General features: G+C 38.6%; 1 protein-coding gene across 2 annotated transcripts in view; it reads left to right on the top strand.

Moving 5' to 3' along the window:
* amacr (alpha-methylacyl-CoA racemase) overlaps window positions 1-18,010 on the top strand; it is a 74,074-nt gene extending 56,064 nt beyond the window's left edge. For both annotated transcript variants that reach the window (XM_060935068.1, XM_060935069.1), the window contains exons 5-6: window positions 2,692-2,878; window positions 16,785-18,010. In XM_060935068.1, coding sequence (XP_060791051.1) covers window positions 2,692-2,878; window positions 16,785-17,194 — 597 coding nt within the window. In that variant the 3' untranslated portion in view covers window positions 17,195-18,010. The remainder of the gene's footprint in view (window positions 1-2,691; window positions 2,879-16,784) is intronic.
* The last annotated feature ends 2,396 nt before the right edge of the window (window positions 18,011-20,406 follow it).

Genomic DNA, 20,406 nt, shown 5'->3' with positions numbered 1-20,406 from the left:
TGCCGATTGGATTAGGCATTGCCCTGGTATATCGAGGAAATCAGACAACGGTGACAGCTGTTCAAAGCCCCACAAAGCTGCCCGATATGATTGGAGTGGTGGGCAAAGCTGTTGGCACTCAAACTGTGGACATTTAGAACTTTAACCACAAAATGGTTGTTATCTCGGAGCAGCTTTCAGCTTTGCAAGGAATACGTTTTTCGGAGATCAATTTGAATAGAATGGACAGATATGGATGAGCGGTGTGGACGTGCAAAGACTGCGTCTGGAAAGACCAAACAATTCATATCGACATTCGGCGCCCTGAGACAGCACCGACCTTGGTTTAGGCCGTTGCTGAGGAAACATTTCCCCCTGAAGGTCGCTGCTGGGAGACGCTCTCATTCCTCTCAAACTCTCCGCGGTCGCCATTTTTACCCCCAGTGTGACAAGCGGGTGCGTGACCAGCGCCTTCATGGCTGCAGGAACGGACGGCTGCTTGCTTGCGCTGGATTCTTCCAAAAAAGATCTAGAATACTGATTCGTCTGACTCCAATACACATTTCCACTGTGCGATGGTCCACCACAGATGCCTCCGAGCTCTGAGTTGACGGCGCTTTTGAACACTGCTAACGTAAGGCTTCCTTTTTGCACAATAACATTTTAACTGGCATTTGTGAATGTAACTCCATATTGTAGTGCCTGACAAAGGTTTGCCAACATACTCCAAAGGCCACATGGTTATATTGGCTATAGCTGAATGACAGTTCTTGATGCAGTGCCATCTGAGGGATCAGAAATCATGGGTGTTCAGCTTAGGCTTGTGCCCTGGCCCTTTGCACACTGAAATTCTTCCAGATTCCTTGAATTGTTTAATGATGTTATGCACCATAGAGGGTTAAATATCCAAATCCTTTCCAATCTTTCTTTGAGGAACACTGTTTTAACATTTCAATCATTTTCTCACTCATTTGTTGACAAACTGGAGATCCTCATTCTATCTTTGCTCCTCAAAGACAGGGCTTTCTTGGATCCTGATTTTGTACCACATCATGATTACAATCACCTGTTGACATCACCTGTTTCAAATCATGTTGTTTTTTTGTTTTACCTTATTACTAGCTCTCAATTGCCCCATCCCAACTTCTTTTGGAATGTGTTGCAGGCCTGAAATGCAGGAATGGATGTATATTAACAAATGAAATGAAGTTGACCAGACAAAACATGAAATATCTTGTCCATACTGTCTGCAATGAAATACAAGTCAAAGTATATTTAAGGAATCACTTCTTTCTTTTTTTAAATTTTCATTTTCCATATCATCCCAACGTTTTCTGATTTGGGGATGTATATCAAGGCATCCATCCATGATCTGTAGTCGCTTATCCTGTTCTACCGGGTTGCAGGAGCCTACCCCAGCTGACTATGGGTGAGAGGCAGGGTACACCCTGGACAAATCACCAGGTTATCGCAGGGCTGACTGACAGAGACAAACAACCATTCACACTCACACCTACGGTCAATTTAGAGCCACCAATTAGCCTAACCTGCTAACCCTGGACTGTGGGGGAAACCAGAGCACCCGGAGGAAACCCACGCAGACACGGGGAAAGCATGCACACTCCACACAGAAAGGCCCTTGCCAGCCACTGGGCTCGAACCCAGGAGCTTCTTGCTGTGAGGCGACAGTGCTAACTGCTACACCACCATGCCACCCTATATCAAGGCAAAAACTGAGTAATTGACTAATGAGGATAGTACAGAGGCTTGGAGAGGACACAAAAGTCCTGCACACAGTTGTATTTAAACAAACAGAAATGATACAAACTGAAAGTCACAAAATTGTAATGCTTGTTCATGCTTTGGGTTGTTTATTTTATTTATGTCCATAGTTTCTTTAGACATGATTTAATGCATAAACTTTGTCAACAAAGTTCACTAGTAATCCACAGCTGCAAGTGAACCAAGATAAGAGTTTTGGGATAAAATGTAACAATTTCATGGCTTCTTTTTTGTGTGTATTTTTAAAGCATATTTTTAAGTGTTAATTAATTAACCAAATTAAGGAGACATTATTTGCAAACCATTTATTAGATTTTTGAGCTATCTAACCCTGTGTTCACACTAAATGCGGCGAGAGCGTCTACATTTGCTCTTGGCTGCCCTGCCAACGTTGTTGGTAAGTTCATGAACGCTCTGTGGCGTAGATGAAATGGGTGGTTGCAAGGTCACTCAGAATGCTTTGTCTTGCAAACTTTATTGTACACTTTGTTATCTATGATATATCTTAATAAAAATAATTAATGTACTAAAAAAAATTTGACTTTTCAGGGTGATCAATTTTTACACTATTTTTAATACCCTTTTGGAGGTTTTTCCAAGCGCAAAAATGAAGTTGTTTAACCGCTGAATTAATGAAAGTGGTGTTGACTTTATCTAAGGGTTATAGGAAATGTAAATCAGTACATTTGTGAATACTTAATGAATAATCCACAAATTACGGAAATACAAAGGCATACTTTTGGGGAAAAAAAAAATTATGATAAAACAAATAATTTTAAGAAACCTCATAAATTACAATAATACAAAGACATAGTTTCAAGAAACAATCCATTTAAATAAGGATTCAATCATGGTAATGCATAGTCACAACTTCAAGAAGACCCATTTCTCTGTAAGTATTTGTTTGTGTGTGTGTGTGTGTGTGTGCAGGTGGAGGGAGCAGCATATGTGGGTTCCTTCATGTGGAAGTCTCGCAGCCTTGGTTTGTGGAACCGGCCCCGTGGGGAGAACATGCTGGACAGCGGTGCTCCATTCTACGACACGTATCAGACCTCTGATGGGAAGCATATGGCTGTGGGGGCCATCGAACCTCAGTTCTATGATCAGTTGATCCAGGGTGAGTACAGACATCTTTTTCTCATTCTGGACTTTTTTAAACTTAAATGCAGCAATAAAAAAGCAAGGTCGTTTATACATGCAGTTTTGATGCACTATTAAACAACCTTGCACCTCCAATGTCACACACAACATTAAGAAGGAACTGACTGATTTTTAATGTGCTAAAACACAGTAATGCTTTAGGGTGATATAAAGACTATAAAAACCCTTATAAACTTCAGAATATATTCAAATGCTATTATGCTTATTACAGAGCTGACTGTTTATTGAAACGACAAAGAAAATGCCTTCGGGAAGTACAATTAACCTCTAACCTGAATAGGAGGAGGAGGGGGCAGTGCTAATGGAGACAGTTTACAATCGGATTGTCAACAAAAACCCAATAATATGAGTTGCACAGGGACCTCCATCCCCTACTGTTATGTATACTTGCTGTTATTTTCTAGAATAAATAATATACCAATCCTTTATTCTGTTATATTTTCTAGAAAACGTAAAGTAAGAATTTCCATAAGTAGTGTTTTTTTTTTTTTTTAATGCATACACCTTCCATGTCCCATGTATTTTAAGCTGGCTTGATTTGTTTTAGAGGCATTACAATTTTACAGGCATCACTGATCACCATTGTTCCCAATGACCAGTCACTGATCAGTGTTGTTTCAAAAACCAACCACCAATTACCATTATTCCCAATGACCTGTCAGTTATCACCATTGCTTTTTGATCATATTCATTTACACACAATAACTCTACACCTGACATGATTTTCAGGCAATAAATCACACTTCAGGTGATAATAGAACCCATCTGCATTGATTCCACCCACTATTTTACACTTGTACAAAGAAAGGTAAGGTAAATATGCAACACCAGTGAAGCTAGTATGCTGCCTAGACGTAAAATGTAAATCAACCAGTGTACACTGATTTAATTGGCATTATTTAATTGCCGTTTACCTAGTTAGATTTAGCTAAAGCAGTCAGGTCCATAAATATTTGAACACTGATAAATTTATTATTACTTTGAGGGTATTTACATCCAAATTGAGTGAACAGTGTGGGAATTACAGTACTTTGTGTGTGCCACCCCCCAAAATCAACTATTTGGTACATTCTTAAAAAGAAAGAATGCATTGGTGAGCCCAGAAACACCAAAAGCCCTGGAGGATCATGGAAAACAACTGTGGTAAATAAAAAGAATTCTTTGGTCAAGGAAAAAAAAAACCCATCACAACAGTTGCCCAGATCAAGAACATCGTCTAGGAGGTAGATGCATCTACGTCAAAATCAGTGATCAAAAGAAAACTTTGTCACAGTAAATACAGAGATGTACCACAAGCTGTAGGCCATTGGTAACCCCCAAAACAGGAAGACCAGATTAGAGTTTGCCAAAAAAAACCAAACAAAAAACATACAGTTCTGGAACAACATCCTGTGGACAAATTAGACAAAGATCAACATGTACTAGAATGATGAGAACAGAAGAGTTTGGAGAAGGGAAGAAACTGCTCTTGAGCCAAAGCATACCTCATCCTTACTGCATGGGCATTTATGGCTTCTAATGGAACTGGTTCCCAGTGATTTCTAAATTTACTTTGACTTGTATTTCATTGCAGACAGGATGAGTCCAAGATATTTCATGTTTTATGTTATTAAATTCATTTCATTTGTTAAAATAAATCCATTCCTGCATTTCAGGCCTGCAACACATTCCAAAGTTGGGATGGCGACAATTTAGAGCTAGTAATGAGTTAAAACAATTAAATAATGACATGATTTCAAACATGTGATGCCAACAGGTGATTGTAATTATGATTTAATACAAAATCAGGATCCAGGAAAAGCCTAGCTTTTGAGGAGCAAAGATGTGCCAAAGATCTCCAGTTTGTCAACAGATGCATGAGAAAATGATTGAAATGTTTAAAAACAATATTCCTCAAAGAAAGACAGGAATAGATTTAGATATTTCACCCTTGACTGTGCATAAGATCATTAAATGTTTCAAGGAATCTGGTGGAATTTTGGCATGTAAAAGACAAGGGCACAAGCCTAAGCTGAACACTCGTGACTTCTGATCCCTCAGACGGTGCTGCATCAAGAGCCGTCATTCAGCTATAGCCGATATTACCACGTGGCCTCTGGAGTATTTTGGCAAACCTTTATCAGGCACTACAGTACGGAGTTACATTCACAAATGCAAGTTAAAACTTTACTGTGCATAAAGGAAGCCTTATGTTAACCGTATCCAGAAGCGCTGTCAACTCGGAGCTCAGAGGCATCTGGGATGGACCATCACATAGTGGAAACACGTATTGTAGTCAGACGAATCAGTATTCTAGGTCTTTTGTGGAAGAAATGGATGCTGTGTGCTCCGGACCAAAGATGAAAAGGACCATCCAGACTGTTACCAGCAACAAGTCCAAAAGCCAGGGTCTGTTATGGTATGGGGTTGTGTCAGTACCCTTGGCAAAGGTAACTCACACTTCTGTGATGGCAGCATTAATGCAGAAAAGTACATTGAGATTTTGGAGCAACATATGCTGTCTTCAAGACGACATCTTTTCCAGGGATGTCCATGCATATTTCAACAAGACACTGCAAAACTACATTCTGCACACATTACAAAGGCATGGCTGAGAAAGAAGAGGGTGGCTGTCCCCAACAGAAAATGTGTGGCAAATTTTGCAATGAAAAATGCGACAGCAGTGACCCCGAACTGTTGTACACTAATAGTTACAGGAGATATGCAGAACCATGGCCTCACTTTTTGTTTATAAATGCCTTGAGGCCTCAAGAATGACATAGGAATAGTTTTAAGCGTTAACAATAAACCTAATATAGTAATTTTTATGATTAAAGTGATTCATATAGGTAGCGGTCTGAGTGAATAATCTTGACATCTGTGACGTCACAGTGGGAAGGCTATCGGTCTCATCGCCATTTCTGCTATACTAAAACACAGAGCTAACCGCAACTTCGATCCTCCATTTTGAGCTAATTTATTGCCATGCCACGTAGATGTGTTGCTGGCGGGTGCAGCAACATGACAGAAGGTGGATTTATGTTGCATTCATGGCCCAAGAATGTTCAAACTGCAAAGATTTGGACGCGTTTTGCGAGAGGTTCACGGATTGGGCGCCTACGAAGTGGTTTCTCCTCTGCTCTTCACATTTTACTGAGGACTCATACGAAACCTCTGACCTGTTGAGGAGCGTTGGCTATAATCCCGTATTGAAAGAGGGTGCAGTACCAACAATTAAAGGAAAAGAAAACTACAAGAAAAGGAAAGTACGTTCAGTTGCACCAGTTTTCCCGGAGTGTGAGCCAAGCAGTAATGGCGGAATAATCAGTATGGAGAAAATGGAGAATGAGTGGACCAGTCGTCAGATTTCTCCGCTGGAAATGCTTTTTTTTTCTTCGCTATATATGCTTGCCTCAGCAGCAAAATCTCCCCCTTACGTGGAAGAAGTGAACGAACAAAGAACTGAATGAAGAACTGAAAGTCAGATTGTTTCAAAACAATCGGCCACAAGCTCGGCCTTCAAGAAGCGAGAACACAGATGGGTAAGATACAACTCCCATTTGGTTACATCACAACAAAAACAACAACACTCGTTGTTTACCTGCATTTAGATTAATACATGTAACTTGTATTGTGTATTTAAGTTACCAGTATAAGATTATTTAATTTGCTTCAGAATGCAATTGTCTCAGTTCATCTGATTATTTAATTAGCCTTTTACGTTTTATCAGTGAAAATGCATGCATATACATGTATGTTGCATAAGTTATAACGCCTATCCTGTTTTAATGAGAATCAAATGAGACTGTCAGTTCAATTCCATCCAGTTCTCTAGATGGCTTTGTTCTCTAGCTTTATTTCATAAGGTGGGGGCCTTTGTGGCTGACGTGTTACTATCAGCAGGGCCGGCTCTAGGTCTTTGGCTGCCCTAGGCGAGATTGAGTTTTGGCACCCCCCCCCCCCCCCCCCCCCCCAAGAAAAAAACCCCTCTAATAACATCTAAATAACACTATAACACTTTAATCTAATCACTCTATTCTATTACTATTAAACAATGTACGGTGCATGGACAATAAACAAGAAGTCATTTTTATCTTTTTCATTATTGTTATTATTGTTATCATTATTAACATAAAGTGTCACAAAGTAAAATGACCACACAAATTCAATACATATCTCCATATAATGGGCAAAAACTCTTCCGCACCCTGTTCAAAGTGTAGTGCATGGACAATAAACAAGAAATTATTTTTAGTTTCTTTTTTGCTATTAAAAGTTAAGTCATCTCTGAAGAATTAACAAATTAAATGAATAAAAAATTCTACAATTCTAAATTGTGCAAACTTAAGCACCCTGTTAGGACATCAATGGGCTGTATTTTCAAACAAAAGTGCTATTATTATATAAACTTTGATAGTCACATGAAAGCAATCACTAAAACGGCATTTTATCACCTAAAAAACATTTCCAAACTAAGAGGACTTATGTCAAAAAATTATCTGGAAAAACTAATACATGCCTTCATCTCTAGCAGGGTTGATTACTGCAATGGCCTTTTCACAGGCTTGCCAAAAAAAGACCATCAAACGACTTCAGCTGGTTCAAAATGCAGCAGCTAGGGTTCTCACACGAACTAAAAGAACAGAGCACATTACTCCAATTCTAAGGTCCCTTCACTGGCTTCCAGTAAGCTACAGAATTGACTTTAAAGTATTGCTGCTGGTGTACAAATCTCTAAATGGTACAGGGCCCAATTACCTCTCTGATATGTTGCAGCGGCCTAACCCAATCAGATCTACCAGATCAAAACAGAAAAATTTACTATTAAAACCAGTTGTTAAAACAAAGTATGGTGAAGCAGCTTTTAGCTACTATGCAGTACAGCTATGGAACCAACTGCCAGAGGACATTAAAAATGCTCCTGCTGTTGGCAGTTTTAAATCTAGGTTAAAGACCAAGCTGTTTTCAGATGCTTTCTGTTAAATAATTAATATTGTCTTTTTTTTAAAAAATAATTTTTACTTTCTCTGCATGTTTTAAATTTACTTTAATTTTAACTCTATTCTATTTTATTCTTTATTCTATTCTGCTGGTTTCCTTTTTTTTCTCCTCCTCCTATTTCTACTTTATTTTATTATTTTATTTCTACTATTGTTTAATTCTTATTTTCTTTTAATTCTTTTAATTCTTTTAATTAATTGTTTTAGAATAAAAATAAAATTATTTTATGTAATTTTATTTCTCCATTGTATACTGTTTTTGTTTTTACTTCTGTAAAGCACATTGAACTGCCATTGTGTATGAAATGTGCTATATAAATAAACTTGCCTTGCCTTGCCTATTATGGGTACTTTGTTATTGCTGTTTGCAATAACAAAGTTATGGGTTAATAATAACTTAGTACCCATAATAACAAAGTTATTATGGGTACTAAGTCTATTGCTGTTTGCATCTAGTTAGCTAGGCAGACATTGATTCAGGCGTCTAAAATATTAATTTGCCACTGTAATGGTTGATATGAGAGATTAGATCAGACTTACCTCTATACTTGGCTCTATTTGTTTCTTCCTGTAGCCTTCGTTTGCACCCTTGCGCACCCGAAAGTTTGGATTTCTTCATTTAAGCACTTGTTGTCTGGGCTACTTTTTGCAGTGGATAGCCATTCTCATTCCCCGATGAACACCGCTCCCCCCGCCCCCCTTATAACCTATCATTGTGCATTGTTAGTAGGCATAAGGAAATCACCGACCACTACTGCGTAGGCTACACTTGTTTTTCAACCTTTTTGAGCCAGGGCGCACTTTTTTCAATGAAAAAATCTCAAGGCACATCACCAATAGAAAATGTTGACTGAAACTAAAACGCTGTTGCCAATATTTACAATATACAGTCATTCTGTAATTTTTCACGGTACGCTTGGTGATCTCTCACGGCACACTAGTGTTCCGCGGTACTAGAGTTCGGCAGCACAGTGGTTGAAAACACTGTACACCACTGATGCACTTGGTAACATCTCCATTCAATAACTCCATCCCTCCTTTTTGGTGGGGTTTTGGTTGCCCTTGGCGCCCCGGGCACACTTTGCGCTCTAGGCAATTGCTTAGGTCGCCTATCGCAATCACCGGCTATGATTACATGGCCAAAACAGAGAATAGCCGCGGATGCGCACTTGCGCACCCGAAGACACACTATAGACAGGGCGAACCACTGTTGAGCGCTTATTGTTTCATGATTAACAACCACCACCACACCCCACCCCACCCCGCTTTTTTTGACAAATCGCACCCTGACTACATGCTTTGCTGTACAATTAAATTAGGCTAAGACATTATAATGCTGACTCGTTTTCAGAATAGTGGAAGTCATAATTTTTCTCCCCCCGTTTCTGCGCCCCTGGATGGACGCAGCGCCCTTAGCATTTGCCTATATTGCCTATGCCACGGGCCGGCTCTGACTATCAGATTCACTTTCCGATGGTTCGAACTGATACGGTTCTACATGTATAGCAGTAGCATGTACACACACTCCAATTTCAGGACTATCACAGTCAGATGTACTACTTTCTGAGGAATCCGAAGAATCTCCAAGAAATCTGAACAAAGAGGTCATTGCAACCACTCTTGCCTGCCGAGTCTGGCTTTGGTCTATAGCACCGGTTTCCGCCGTGACGTCACGCACTCAGGGCTGGCTGGCTCAGCGGGGCCACTCGAATGCCAACTTTGCGATCGATTTTAACTCTCAAAAATAGATTTTTTTATTCCCATTTATGCAGCATACAAGAGTCAAGGATGGAGATACTATCCACTCAGAAATGTATTTAAAAATAAAGGTTCTGCATATCTCCTTTAAGACCTGTTTACAGGAAGAGTGGGACAAAATAACACCTAAAGTGCTTCATCACTTGGTGTCTTCAGTCCCTAAACATATTTTAAGTGCTGTGAGAAGGAATGGCAACATTAGAGAGTGGTAAATACTTTACCATCCCAGCTTCTTTTTTTAATGTGTTGCAAGAATCAAAATTGATGTGTTTATTTTGGAACAAAAAACCCCGAACAAAACAAGAAAATTAATGTGGTAAAACATCAAATAATGTTCTGTTGTATTTTTGAGTGCAGTGCAGGTCATATATTATTTACAAATTATTGTTTTCAGTTTTGATTTAAATTTTGAAATACCGTCCCAACTTTTTCTGATTTGGAGTTGTAATTCTGCATGCATTTCACTTGCTGAAGGCAAAACTGAAGGCCAGACACCACAAGTAGTACCTGAAGACAGCTCCAGTAAAGGCCTGGCAGAGCATCACCAGTAGTAACAAAACCCAGTGTCTGTGATGTCCATGGATTCCAGACTTCAGGCATTCACTGCAAAGGATTTGCAACCAAGTATTATAAATGACCACTTAATCCAGCGTTTCTCAACCTTTTTTCAGTCACGGCACCCTTCAGAAGTATGCAAATTCTCAAGGCACCCCATATAAAATATACGCAGTCACGCTGACCATACGCTGACCCCAGCAATGACGTTGTGACATGGGAAAGGGGGCCGTGAGACAAATTTTGATGATGCATGAGGCGGTGATGATCTGCATTAGTGTAACTATCATTTTTTGGAATTTTAATTAATTTTATTTATTTCAGTGTTAGAATATATCATTTTTTGATGGCACCCCTAACGAAGCCAGACGGCACCCCAGTTGAGAAAGGCTGGCTTAATCTATGATTGTTAGTTTGTCCAATTACTTTTGAGCCGTTCAAAAAAACAGTGCAGTAATTCCGATACCATTCACCCAATTGAGATGTAAATACCCTCAAATTAAAGTTGAACATCTGAGGTCATTTTCATTATTTCATTTCGACTCCAATGTTCTGTTTTTAGATAATTTAAATAACAATAACTTTGTCAATGTCCAAATATTTATGTGGCTGACTGGATCTATTGCTATAATTGTTTCTTGTCAGTAATTTAAAACAAACAAAAATCCATGCCCACAAGTCACGACATTAGTGGACATGTAATGGCCAGAGACGTACTACAAGTGACACGATTGACTAGTGCCAAAAAGTTCTTAAGGTCACTCTGTGTTTTCTGTCCCTGTTTACAATGACACAAATTGATATTAAACTAAATTAATATAAAAACTAACAAATTGATTTTTGATAAAGTACAGTAGAAAACACACAGGTTGCTTATCAGTGTGTGAATGCAGACTTCATCCATTCCTCTAAGTGACCTGAGTCTAGATCACTGTTCGTGCATGGCTTTCTTAATCCTCTTCTGTAAGCCACAATCTTCTTTCAGCCCCAAAACTTAAATTAATGCCAAGTCTTGGAATTAAACCCAATTTCCTTTAACTCCTTTTAAATTGCTGTCCTTAATTGAAAAAGAACCGAAAGTGAAAAGTGCACAATTTCCTCATTATCCTAAATGCAGACAATCTGAGGTGTGCCTTCTTTGATGCTGAATAGAGTTATAAGTTTAATATAGCTAACAAATAAAGGGAAGCTAATAGCCTCCAGCTTAGCACTGTTGGCTCACTTTATTTTGTGGAATTGTTCAATGCCTCAAAAGACTTTTAAATGTGACTGTTTTTGACTTGGGCGGCACGGTGGTGTAGTGGTTAGCGCTGTCGCCTCACAGCAAGAAGGTCTGGGTTCAAGCCCCGTGGCCAACGAGGGCCTTTCTGTGCGGAGTTTGCATGTTCTCCCCGTGTCCGCGTGGGTTTCCTCTGGGTGCTCTGGTTTCCCCCACAGTCCAAAGACATGCAGGTTAGGTTAACTGGTGACTCTAAATTGACCGTAGGTGTGAATGTGAGTGTGAATGGTTGTCTGTGTCTACAACCCCGATTCCAAAAAAGTTGGGACAAAGTACAAATTGTAAATAAAAACGGAATGCAATGATGTGGAAGTTTCAAAATTCCATATTTTATTCAGAATAGAACATAGATGACATATCAAATATTTAAAGTGAGAAAATGTATCATTTAAAGAGAAAAATTTGGTGATTTTAAATTTCATGACAACAACACATCTCAAAAAAGTTGGGACAAGGCCATGTTTACCAATGTGAGACATCCCCTTTTCTCTTCACAACAGTCTGTAAACGTCTGGAGACTGAGGAGACAAGTTGCTCAAGTTTAGGGATAGGAATGTTAACCCATTCTTGTCTAATGTAGGATTCTAGATGCTCAACTGTCTTGGGTCTTTTTTGTCATATCTTCCATTTTATGATGCGCCAAATGTTTTCTATGGGTGAAAGATCTGGACTGCAGTACCCGGACCCTTCTTCTACGCAGCCATGATGCTGTAATTGATGCAGTATGTGGTTTGGCATTGTCATGTTGGAAAATGCAAGGTCTTCCCTGAAAGAGACGTCGTCTGGATGGGAGTATATGTTGCTCTAGAACCTGTATATACCTTTTCAGCATTGATGGTGTCTTTCCAGATGTGTAAGCTGCCCATGTCACACACACTAATGCAACCCCATACCATCAGAGATGCAGGCTTCTGAACTGAGCGCTGATGACAACTCGGGTCGTCCTTTTCCTCTTTAGTCCGAATGACACGGCGTCCCTGATTTCCATAAAGAACTTCAAATTTTGATTCGTCTGACCACAGAACAGTTTTCCATTTTGCCACAGTCCATATTAAATGAGTCTTGGCCCAGAGAAGACATCTGCGCTTCTGGATCATGTTTAGATACGGCTTCTTCTTTGAACTATAGAGTTTTACCTGGCAACGGTGGATGGCACGGTGAATTGTGTTCACAGATAATGTTCTCAGGAAATATTCCTGAGCCCATTTTGTGATTTCCAATACAGAAGCATGCCTGTATGTGATGCAGTGCCGTCTAAGGGCCCGAAGATCACGGGCACCCAGTTTGGTTTTCCGGCCTTGACCCTTACGCACAGAGATTCTTCCAGATTCTCTGAATCTTTTGATGATATTATGCACTGTAGATGATATGTTCAAACTCTGCAATTTTACACTGTCGAACTCCTTTCTGATATTGCTCCACTATTTGTTGGCGCAGAATTAGGGGGATTGAGTCATTCCATGCCAAATCAACAAATATCTGACAAATTTATGCTCGACCATCTCAGATTTCAATGATATTTGGAGGGCTCAGAGATACTATTAAAAGAAGTTAATCCCCAAAATTTGAGCTTCCTATCACCAATAGTTTCAGAGATGCAGGCATTTGAATTTTTCAATTTTTTTGCATTTTGCTCAAAACATACATATTTCAAAGTGTAATATAATCTTTATTATGCAAGATAGAAACCTAAAATTTTGCACAGAGAGACTCAATGTCTTGTACTACAAGCTTCAACTTAGAAACCTAAAATTTTGCACAGAGAGACTCAATGTCTTGTACTACAAGCTTCAACTTAGAATTTCAATGGTCATTGTATATTAGATGGTGATTTTAACAAGGAAATTAAAAAGACAAATTTGCATTTTTTGCATTTTTAGCTCATTCTGGAAGCTTGCCTGTGGCAGTAATGCTTAAACTAAGAATGTTATTCAAATCTACACAGAAATATCTACCAATTTCAGTTTTACCAAGTCTCCACTATTCCTAGTTTGTCTGTAATAGGGTTTTGAAATTCGCCGATTTCTAAAACATGCCATTTTCAGTAGGAAGAAATCCAATGTGGGATAGCAGTTAGGAACTTGTAAATTTTTTTCAGTAATCCCCAAGACCCATATTTTATATTTCCAAATTTTTGTTCTGTGTCTCTCAAGTATTTTTAAACTACAGGGGTTTAAAAAATCCATTTTCACCAAATTCGAATTTTTGATATATTTTCATATGACTGATATTTGAGGGTTAATAAATGCTTCAATAAGGCTCAAGTAGGTTAGGAGACATGTTTCTTCCTCAATTTTAAATAAAATTTCAATTAATGCTCAGTATTAATTATTTGTAAATTGATTTTAATCTAAGACTGTGTAACATTAGCAATCAATGACCAGCTATTGTGTACCAGTCAACAGCCAGCCTTATCAATATCAACACAGCACAATAGGTGACCTTTGATACCAGAACAGGTGGCTCATATCTTATAGTTTTAGAGTCTGTAAACTGCATACTTGTTCAGATAACATTATATTGCTTGGATTATATTAAATACATTGTAATACAGAGCACTGAGAAAATTTACCAATGTTATTAACTGAATGTGTTTCTTTGCAAGGATTGGATATTTTGAATAGGGAATTTAATTGTAGTTGCTTTCAATTTGAGATCAGTATAAATGAGTTTGTTCTTAGACATCTAGAAATGGCTGAACTTCCTCCCTGTTCTATAGGAATTGGACTAAAGAAAGATTCTGACTGCCATAAACTAACATACAACAGAAATTGTAAGTTAAATACACTCTCTCAGTATAGTTTGGAGCAAATTTCATTAATTAATAAAATTTCATTTTAGAACGTAAAATTTCTTCTACTCGTTGCAGCTATGCTTTGCCATATGCAGCTTTCTGTTTGTGGCTATACTTGGCAATTTTCAGTGGAGAGCAACCAATTGACACAAGGCTTTTTTCAAGTGATTCAGCTACCTCACCAGTGTATGTTGGATCCACATCTACACACATGCTCTCTTGTTCTGATTCTGTAGAACCTGCTGAATCTGCTTGGCTTAAATGTTCTTTCACTCTCTGTGAACATTTAGAACACAATTTTTGTCCAGGTTTAATATTTTTATTTATCAGTTTTGAAAGTGAATCTGCTGTTTCAGGAAGAATTGAACGTAATTCTCTTTTAACATTTTTCTTGTGCCTTTCATATGGATCACAACAACTTTTCTGTAGCTCTTCATATTTCATCAGAAACAGTTTCTCATGATGCAGACATACTGTGTCTGTGCTTGAAATGTTCTCAAGTTCAGTTCTCTGTTTAATTAATGAAATTTGCTCCAAACTATACTGAGAGAGTGTATTTAACTTACAATTTCTGTTGTATGTTAGTTTATGGCAGTCAGAATCTTTCTTTAGTCCAATTCTTATAGAACAGGGAGGAAGTTCAGCCATTTCTAGATGTCTAAGAACAAACTCATTTATACTGATCTCAAATTGAAAGCAACTACAATTAAATTCCCTAGTCAACTATTCAAAATATCCAATCCTTGCAAAGAAACACATTCAGTTAATAACATTGGTAAATTTTCTCAGTGCTCTGTATTACAATGTATTTAATATAATCCAAGCAATATAATGTTATCTGAACAAGTATGCAGTTTACAGACTCTAAAACTATAAGATATGAGCCACCTGTTCTGGTATCAAAGGTCACCTATTGTGCTGTGTTGATATTGATAAGGCTGGCTGTTGACTGGTACACAATAGCTGGTCATTGATTGCTAATGTTACACAGTCTTAGATTAAAATCAATTTACAAATAATTAATACTGAGCATTAATTGAAATTTTATTTAAAATTGAGGAAGAAACATGTCTCCTAACCTACTTGAGCCTTATTGAAGCATTTATTAACCCTCAAATATCAGTCATATGAAAATATATCAAAAATTCGAATTTGGTGAAAATGGATTTTTTAAACCCCTGTAGTTTAAAAATACTTGAGAGACACAGAACAAAAATTTGGAAATATAAAATATGGGTCTTGGGGATTACTGAAAAAAATTTACAAGTTCCTAACTGCTATCCCACATTGGATTTCTTGCTACTGAAAATGGCATGTTCTAGAAATCGGCGAATTTCAAAACCCTATTACAGACAAACTAGGAATAGTGGAGACTTGGTAAAACTGAAATTGGTAGATATTTCTGTGTAGATTTGAATAGCATTCTTAGTTTAAGCATTACTGCCACAGGCAAGCTTCCAGAATGAGCTAAAAATGCAAAAAAATGCAAATTTGTCTTTTTAATTTCCTTGTTAAAATCACCATCTAATATACAATGACCATTGAAATTCTAAGTTGAAGCTTGTAGTACAAGACATTGTGTCTCTCTGTGCAAAATTTTAGGTTTCTATCTTGCATAATAAAGATTATATTGCACTTTGAAATATGTATGCTTTGAGCAAAAAACAAAAAAAATTGAAAAATTCAAATGCCTGTATCTCTGAAACTATTGGTGATAGGAAGCTGAAGTTTTGGGGATTAACTTCTTTTAATAGTATCTCTGAGCCCTCCAAATTTCATTGAAATCTGAGATGGTCGAGCATAACCTCTTGTTGATTTGGCATGGAATGACCCGATTGGTGATCCTCTTCCCATCTTTACTTCTGAGAGCCGCGGCCACTCCAAGATGCTCTTTTTATACCCAGTCATGTTAATGACCTATTGCCAATTGACCTAATGAGTTGCAATTTGGTCCTCCAGCTGTTCCTTTTTTGTACCTTTAACTTTTCCAGCCTCTTATTGCCCCGTCCCAACTTTTTTGAGATGTGTTGCTGTCATGAAATTTCAAATGAGCCAATATTTGGCATGAAATTTCAAAATGTCTCACTTTTGACATTTGATATGTTGTCTATGTTCTATTGACACAGATTTATGGCACAGAGTTTGGTGTCACTCGACACCAACTTTAGACTCAGGTAGGGGGTGTGGCCTAAAGTCTGTAAACAAGCTGTATGATAGAAATGATTAGATGCTGGTTGACGGGACGTGGGAATGATTTGGGTTTTTTCCTTCTAACTTCTCTAAAATCAGCATAAGAATGTTGTTGTGCCGTGTTGGCCTGCCATAATTATTACATAAACATTTCAGTTACTTATTCACAAAAGCTGATGGTTAATTGTTTTTTTTCTCATTATTTTATTTATGCTTATTTATTTTATTTTATTTATCCTTAAAATCCTACATTATATTTTATTTTAAAAATTTTATTCTTATTGTCGACATTTGGTTCTTGATCCAGGCCTTGGATTGGATGCTGCCTCCCTCCCACCGCAGATGAGCTTTTCTGATTGGCCAGACCTTAGGCAGACATTCGCCCAGGTGTTTGCACAGAAGACACAGGCAGAGTGGAGCAGGATCTTTGACGGGACAGATGCTTGTGTGACCCCGGTGCTACCTCTTGATGAAGCCGGGTCACATACCCATAACCGAGAGAGGGGCTCCTTTCTGATGAATGCTCAGGGCGAAGTCAGTCCTCGTCCGGCACCTGTCCTGTCTCGCACTCCGGCTCAGCCGTGTCTCTCTCGTGACCCTCTTGTGGGTGAACATACTCGCGCCGTGCTTGAGGAGTATGGCTTTGATCCAGCTTATATCAAGCAGCTGCTGTCAACTGGCGTGGTGGAGTGCAATGAAGCTAAAGCACATCTTTAAGACGATACAAGAGCAGCATCACCAGCGAATCACTAGTTTCTCACACACACAAAAAAGCAAAACACACCTATTGCCTTGTATACTAACCACCTTCAACAGGTAACTGATGTGTGAAGAGTGATTAAGCTCAAAATGACCATCTGTTGAAGCACAGGCTTTTATCTGAGTTTGTAGAGTGCTGATTTTTGTTCTGTGGTGAAATGCCTTGTCTTTTTAAATACAAAGCTCTTTACTGTGATTATCCCCATGACAGAACTGAATTTAAGAAGCTTGCCTGAAATCTGAAGTGTTTGTGATCATCGTTATTAAGCCTTCAGTTTATAGCTGAGACATTGCTTCAGGGTGTTAATTCTCCATATAATAATAACTCTCCAACCACAGCATAAGATAAATATCCCTCGAAGACTTTTAATTGGACCCTCCAGAATTAATGGCACCCTTATTTAAATTGATGTTCAATTGTTCTGATTACCTTTGAATGCTTCTTTGTGTTCCATAATATTTTTCGTCTTATTTGTGAAGATCAGCAACCCTTTGCGCCTTTTTTAGGGATGCATCAATACCGTTTCCCCCCAGACATTACAAATGTGTGTACCAAAGAAAATGTACTCCTTGATAATGATTCCAATACTGATTCATGACAACCCCAAAAAAAAAAAATCTTGGGGTTACACTGTGGTGTTAACATTATTTACAAAAAGCAGTTGTTGCTGTCTTTTAGAAGCTGCATTGAGTGAGGTTATTTGGAAACCAGTGTAAATGTTTCTGCATGATGTGTAGCAAGCTAATTTAATAAAAAGTTTACCTTCTCTGAAATGGATGCCACACAGTGGCTTTCCCTCTGCCAGTCATTCACTGACCTTTGACACATTTGACCGTACTGTGACCTTGACAATGTTTGGATCAGTTTCAAAATTTAATCAGTGATAATTCCATATACTAGTGCATCTGAAAACATTAGAATATCATGAAAAAGTTCAATATTTTCCATCAGTTAAGAAAGCGGAATTTTAATATATTCTAGAGTCATTACACATAATCTAAAATTTTCGAGCATTTCTCTATTTTAATTTGATAATTATGGCCTACAGTGCAAAAAAACCCCTCAAAACATTAGAATATTGCATTTTGAGTTGAGTAAAACAGTATAAATTCCATGTATCTCTCAGTCTAATTCAGTACACGCAACCACAGTCATGGGGAAGACTGTTGACTTGACAGTTGTCCAAAACACAGTCCAACACCCTCCACAAGGAGGGTCAGTCACAGAAGGTCATTGCTGAAAATGCTGGCTGGAAAAGGTGCACAAGTAACAGGGATGACCGCAGGTTTGAGAGGATTGTCAAGAAAAGTCGATGGTGTAGTGGTTAGCACGGTCACCTCACAGCAAGAAGGTTCTGGGTTCGAACCCAGTGGCCGGCGAGGGCCTTTCTGTGTGGAGTTTGCATGTTCTCCCCGTGTCTGCGTGGGTTTCCTCCGGGTGCTCCGGTTTCCCCCACAATCCAAAGACATGCAGTTAGGTTGACGTGGGGTGGTCTTGGGCTGAGGTGTCCTTGAGCAAGGTACCGAACCCCTGACTGCTCCCCGGGCGCTCTGGTGTGGCTGCCCACTGCTCTGAGTGTGTGCATGTGTTCACTGCTTCAGATGGGTTAAATGCAGAGGATGAATTTCACTGTGCTTGAAGTGTGCATGTGACGAATAAAGGTTTCTTCTTCTTCAAGAACTTGGGAGAGCTTCACAAGGAGTGGACTGAGGCTGGTGTCAGTGTTTCAAGAGCCACTGCATACAGACATCTTCTGGAAAAGGGCTATAATTGTCCCTAATATCAAGCAACTCTTGAACCAGAGACAACATCAGAGAAAGAACTGGACTGTTGCTCGGTGGTCCAAAGTCCTCTTTTCAAATGAAAGTAAATTTTGCATTTCATTTGGAAATCAAGGTCCTAGATTCTGGAGGAAGAGTGGAGAGGCACAAGGTGTTTGAAGTCCAGCGTGACGCTTCCGCAGTCTGTGATGATTTGGGGTGCCATGTCATCTGCTGATGTTGGTCCACTGTGTTTTATCAAGACCAAAGTCAATGCAGCCATCTACCAGGAGATTTCAGAGCACTTCATACTTCCAGCTGCTGACAAGCTTTATGGAGATGCCAATTTCCTTTTCCAGCAGGACTTGGCACCTGCCTGCAATGCCAAAACTACTACCAAATGGTTTGCAGACCATGACATTACTGTGCTTGATGGGCCAGCCAACTTGCCTTGTCTGAACCCATGGAGAATCTATGGGGTATTGTCGAAGAAGATGAGAAACACCCAACCCAAAAATGCAGACAAACTGAAGGCCGCTACCAAAGGAATCTGGGCTTCAGTAACACCTCAGCAGTGCCAAAGGCTGATTGCCTCCATGCCATGCTGCATTGATGCAGTAATTTGTGGTAAAGGAGCCCCAACCAAGTATTGAGTGTATCAATGAACATACTTTTCAGAAGTTGGACATTTCTGTATTGTAAATCCCTTTTTTGATTGATATTAGGAAATATTCTAATAATGCGCAATACTGGATTTCTGATTTTCATGAGCTATAAGCCATAATCATTAAAATTAATACAAAAAAGACTTAAAATTTTTCACTTTTTGTGTAATGAATATAGAATATATGAAAGTTTATCTTTTTGAATTAAGTTACCCCAAAAAATTACTTTTTCTTGCTATTCTAATTGTAAGATTTACTAGTGCATCTCAAACATTAAACCACTCATTCTTGAAATATCACACGAATGAGAATCTTGTACAGATGTATTGATGGATGGGTTTACAGACCAACAGATGTATGGATGTATGCACAGACAGATGAATGGAAAAATTTGTAAATAGCCAGAAAATGGGCTTTTTTTAGGTCCTGATCAGGAAGTGAAAATTCTGTATTATGAACAGGAATGAAGATATTGAAGAAAAACTATTTCAGACATTTGACTTTGCTGTGACTTTGACCCTGTTTGGATCAAATACAAAATCTAATCATTTCATCTGTAAGTTACAAAAATAATCCTGTATAAATTGAACAAATCAACCCCTCATTAGTTTGATATTGCATTAAGAAGAATCTCAGACAGACAGATAAATCACCCACTTAGAGGTGGATGCATAAAAATCTGATGAGGCAGTGGGTCATTCTAGCCATTTCTTTTGTTCATATACTTTCTTGAATGATTTTTTT

Source organism: Neoarius graeffei, chromosome 12 (assembly GCF_027579695.1).
Source record: "Neoarius graeffei isolate fNeoGra1 chromosome 12, fNeoGra1.pri, whole genome shotgun sequence".
Taxonomy (NCBI): Eukaryota; Metazoa; Chordata; class Actinopteri; order Siluriformes; family Ariidae; genus Neoarius; species Neoarius graeffei.
This window is presented reverse-complemented; position numbering and strand designations above follow the sequence as displayed.